At 44.1% G+C, this 4,460-nt stretch overlaps 1 protein-coding gene across 1 annotated transcript in view; it reads left to right on the plus strand.

Annotated features, from left to right (window-relative positions):
* fam83c (family with sequence similarity 83 member C) overlaps window positions 1-4,460 on the plus strand; it is a 16,117-nt gene that overhangs the window by 2,515 nt on the left and 9,142 nt on the right. Inside the window, exon 2 of the mRNA XM_005928930.3 lies at window positions 3,556-3,723. Within this exon, the coding sequence (XP_005928992.1) occupies window positions 3,556-3,723 (168 nt within the window). The remainder of the gene's footprint in view (window positions 1-3,555; window positions 3,724-4,460) is intronic.

Raw genomic sequence — 4,460 nt, forward strand, 5'->3', positions numbered from 1 at the left:
ACACACACACACACACACACACACACACACACACACACACACACACACACACACACACACACACACACACACACACACACACACTGCGGTGTAGTTTCCATCTTTTGTGTCTGTTTAACATTTGCATCATTTTCTTCGTTCTCGCTGACTTTGAGTCTCTTTTAAAGTCGTCTTTTGTGTTTGAGGCATGTGAGACAGGTTTGTGTTACTCTTGAACCTTTGTGTTGGTCTGCAGTACTTTCCCTTGTCAAGTAGCTGGTTTTTATTCATTGTGTAGCTTTTATAATCTTGCATTGACGCTGCAGCCTTTTTCTCCTTTTTTGTTTCTCTTGTCTTTTTGCAGATGGTGTGTGTGTGTGTGTGTGTGTGTGTGTGTGCGTGCGTGTGTGTGTGTGTGTGCGTGCGTGTGTGTGTGTGGTAGCAGGTTTCCATCGCTTAGTTTTGGCATCTGTTCGTTGGTATTTCTTCGTCTAGTGTAAAGCTTCTTTTTAAACAGAGACTCTGACCCCGCACGGCGCCCGCTGACCCCCCTGGCGCCCCCGACCTCTTTGCTGTATTCGTGACCTCCACAAAAACAACCACGAGGCGACAGATCAAAGGCCCTTAAACCAAGTTTTTCGCCGCTTCTCGGACTTTCTGTAACTTTACATTCAGAGCGTTTTGCACGTCGTCTCCCGATCAGCGATCACGTAACAGTCAAATGAGAAGCTCCGTAGGTTTGTTGGCAGACAGTCGGGCACGCGCTGCGTGTGAGTCACTTCCTTCTCCTGTGTGTATAAATAGACGTGTTTAATGTGAGGCGTTTTTTACATGAACCTGACCAGTCTGTGCGTCCGTGCAGGAGAAGCTGTTTTCTCTCAGACGCCGACCTCTTTCCCACACGTCTGTGCCGACTCAGCGGGTTTCAGATCAAATGACACTCTGGATGCATTTCGTCAGTTGGTTGATGCAGCAGACAAACAGCTGCTCTCAGAGCTGCACGTTTGTTCCTCCAACGGCTCTTTTCGCTTCATTTCAGCATATTAGGACAGTAACTGAACTTTGACCTCCTTAATTTAGTGACAGATAAACCTAAATGCAAACGAAGTGAATCAGGACGCAGGCCTGGCTCAGAGTAAAACCATCCTGCAGCATCCGGCCTGCAGGTGAGCAGCGCAGCAGTCTTCATTATTAATTTAAGTTAAAGCAGAGTGTGCAGTGGCCCCGGACCCCCGGAGTCCCTCTGTTTCAATGACAGCAGCTCATTAAAGGCAGATGCATGTGTTCAGCTGGGTCAGATAAAAGTCATTACCAGTTTTACTAACGATTTACTACCAGTCAACCATTGTAATCTCATTACATCACCTTACAAACAAAATATCATAATATTGCAAAACTTAGGGTATGATAATACTATTACATAAGCTTACAGTGAATTCTTCAGATACAATCTAACTCAAACTGGGAGTTAAATGAATTATTGATTAGTTGATCAGCTGACACAAATAGGATTATCTACAGGTTTTTGTGATTATTGCACCTTCTGACAAGATCTGGAGCTTTTCTTTGTCCCACATAAAATAAAATAAATCAAATGTCTTGGATTTTAAAGATATCTGAAGATGTGAGAGATTATTTTTATTCATTTACTTTAAAGGATTCATAAATGTTTTTTGAATAGCTAAAAAATGAAAATGTCACGGCGCAGCCTTAATGCAAACCCATCCTGCTGCAGGTTTTCATCCTTGGGCTCTGTTACAGCAGCTTTGCATGATTCTCAGTATGAAATAAGCCTCGTGTATCTTAGTCTGGGCCTTTGTGCAGCCTGAAACGAGCTGTTTTAGCTCCTCCCACTTTGACACCATCAGCGGGCCTCTGTAGCACGGCTTTACCCCGGGGACACAGAACAGGTTAATCCAGCTGTGGAGACTCTGTGAAGCTGCAATTATCTTTTCATAGGTCATAAATCTGTGAGCTCTATTCAAATCTGCACGTTGTTTTAATAAAAGTGCTCTTCTGAGAAATAAAGTTTTTCCAAGAACGCTTTTTACTTCCTGCATTTAAATGGAATTTTTTTTATTGTTTAGATCAAAAAATGTCAGAAAATTATGAAGCTGTGCGTCAGATACCCAGAGCCCCCCGACAGTGTTTGGTTTTGCTCAAACAGCAGTCAATGAAACACCTCCAGTGGGCTCAAAGCAGAAACACAAACAGCAGTTTGTCCCTGTTGACTTCAGAGAGCTGTCCTTTGCTCCACAGCTGAGCAGACGTGGCCTGCATAAAGAAATAATTCTAACGTCAGTAATCAGCAGAGAAATTTCATGATGATGGCCCACGAGTGAAAATGTTAACCTCGCTCACCTTTAGCGTCTCTCACAGGTCACTCACTCAGCTGACCTGATTTCCTCAGATATAGCATTGAGGGTTGTAACTGTGAATGACCTTTGACCTCCAGTTTTAGCCTGAGGAACAGATTAAAACCTGTGCCTGATTATCTCGGGCTAAACCTACAAACTAAGGTCAGGTGTAGCTTTGCATGACCCGACCTGAAACGAGCTGTTTCAGTCAACTTCAGTCTGATTGGCTGCCCCTCAAAGATCTGAACAGCAGGAGGGCGGGGCTTCGGTACCTGAGATGACCATATTAGGGATATCCCCTCCCAGAGTGTGTGCAGAGTGCAGGCTTGTATCACATGGATAACTTGAACATATGTTGACCTCTGAAACTTTTAGGAGATAAATGACATGAAAAACAAAAAGCAGCATGAGGCAGTTAAATTACAGGTCATGGAGTGTAACAGATTTAAAAACTTAAACAAATGACCTCAAATCTGCTTAGAAACCTTAAAAAATATCACTCATCATGTTTTCTTTAAGACCCCAGTAATCGACTGGTACACAGCACAAACAGAAGCTGACTTTTAAACAGATCTACACGTTTGCGTTTCAGTCGGGTTTATCTCGGGTTTCATCCACAAGCTGAATTTCAGAATTTTAAGCTGAAAAATACATGACAGGAAAGATCTGGATCCAGGATTTTACTCAGAGGAGAAGCACCGAAAACGAAGGTCATTGCAGTCTGTGACCGGAGCAGGGACGTCCCCGAGAGAAGTCAGGCTTTATTTCAAGTTTAACTCGACTGATGAAGCTGCAGTGCGTCAGTTAATTGTTTTCTGATAATTTCTTCACTTTGCTCCAGTTTCTAACCTATTAAACCCTCACAGTTTGGCCTATATTCTGGAGTTTCTAACTTATACAACATCCAGTGACTGAGAGGCCGAGCTGAACAAAGGTCGGCTTTATGGATCAGAGACGACGGGAGAGTTTTCATAAATCAAACGTGTCTGTTTGGCCAAGAAAGAAGAGACAGTGAAATCTTAAACCTGAGAGGAAATAACTGTAAACCTGCTCTGTGCGTGGAAAGTCAGATCACAGGAACAAGAACAAAGTTCAGTCAGCAGCTTCTGAAACACCTTTGGTCCTGAGCGGTGAGGGTCAGGGTGATCCTCGCAGATTCATAAAGAGGCTCGTGAAATGTCCACTAAACACTTTGTGCTAACGTCTGGCTTTCCTGCAGGTGATCGCCGTGGTGATGGACGTGTTCACGGACGTGGACCTGCTCTGCGACCTCATGGAGGCGTCCAACAAGCGCAGAGTCCCCGTCTACATCCTGCTGGACGAGAAGAACCTCGGACACTTCACAGGCATGTGCTCCGCGCTGGATATTCAGAACTCTCACCTCAGTGTAAGTACAGCACACAGCAGCACTGACTGCAGGGCCGCGAGGGGCAAACATGAGCGACGCCCTCAGGCGCTCATATTAAACAGCAGAAAGTGAACTGACTGCACGTAATCCCCAGAGCTCGGGCCTCGCAGTTTTTTTCCATCCCTGACTCTGCAGGATGTCATAGAAAGAAGACATCCCAAATATGGTCATTTCAGGCACAGCTGAGAAGCCCCGCCCACCTACTGTAGAAATCTTCCATTTATTTGTAGCAACCAGTAGAATAAAGCTGTTTTAAAGGAGGCGGAGCCAGAACAGCTTATTTCAAAGATGGGGCACACCAAAGGCCGACATTAGAGTCTTAAAGAGAATAACAATGAGACTGAACCTGTAAGGAGTCCCATTAGAAGCTGGAATTATTCATCCGCTTTTTGCCAGTTAATGTATTTATCATTGAAATAGTGAAAAAAAAGACGTAAAATTTCCTACATCTCAAAGTGACGACTTTGTCGGTCAGATGTGATGAAGTCGGTGTTCTTGCTTGTTCTGCTGGTTCGTCTGTAAAGAGTCGAAACTTTTTCCATGTTTGAGAAACGAGATTTCAGGTCAAAGTTTTATGGTCTTTACAAGAACAACAGCTTATTGTTTCTGGATCCATGAAATTGCTGTTTATAATTTCATCTTCCTCGCGTGTGTGTGTGTGTGTGTGTGTGTGTGTGTGTGTGTGTGTGTGTGTGTGTGTGTGTGTGTGTGTGTGT

This window comes from Haplochromis burtoni, unplaced genomic scaffold (assembly GCF_018398535.1).
Source record: "Haplochromis burtoni strain Fernald_Lab_line unplaced genomic scaffold, NCSU_Asbu1 Contig_117, whole genome shotgun sequence".
NCBI classification, from domain to species: Eukaryota; Metazoa; Chordata; class Actinopteri; order Cichliformes; family Cichlidae; genus Haplochromis; species Haplochromis burtoni.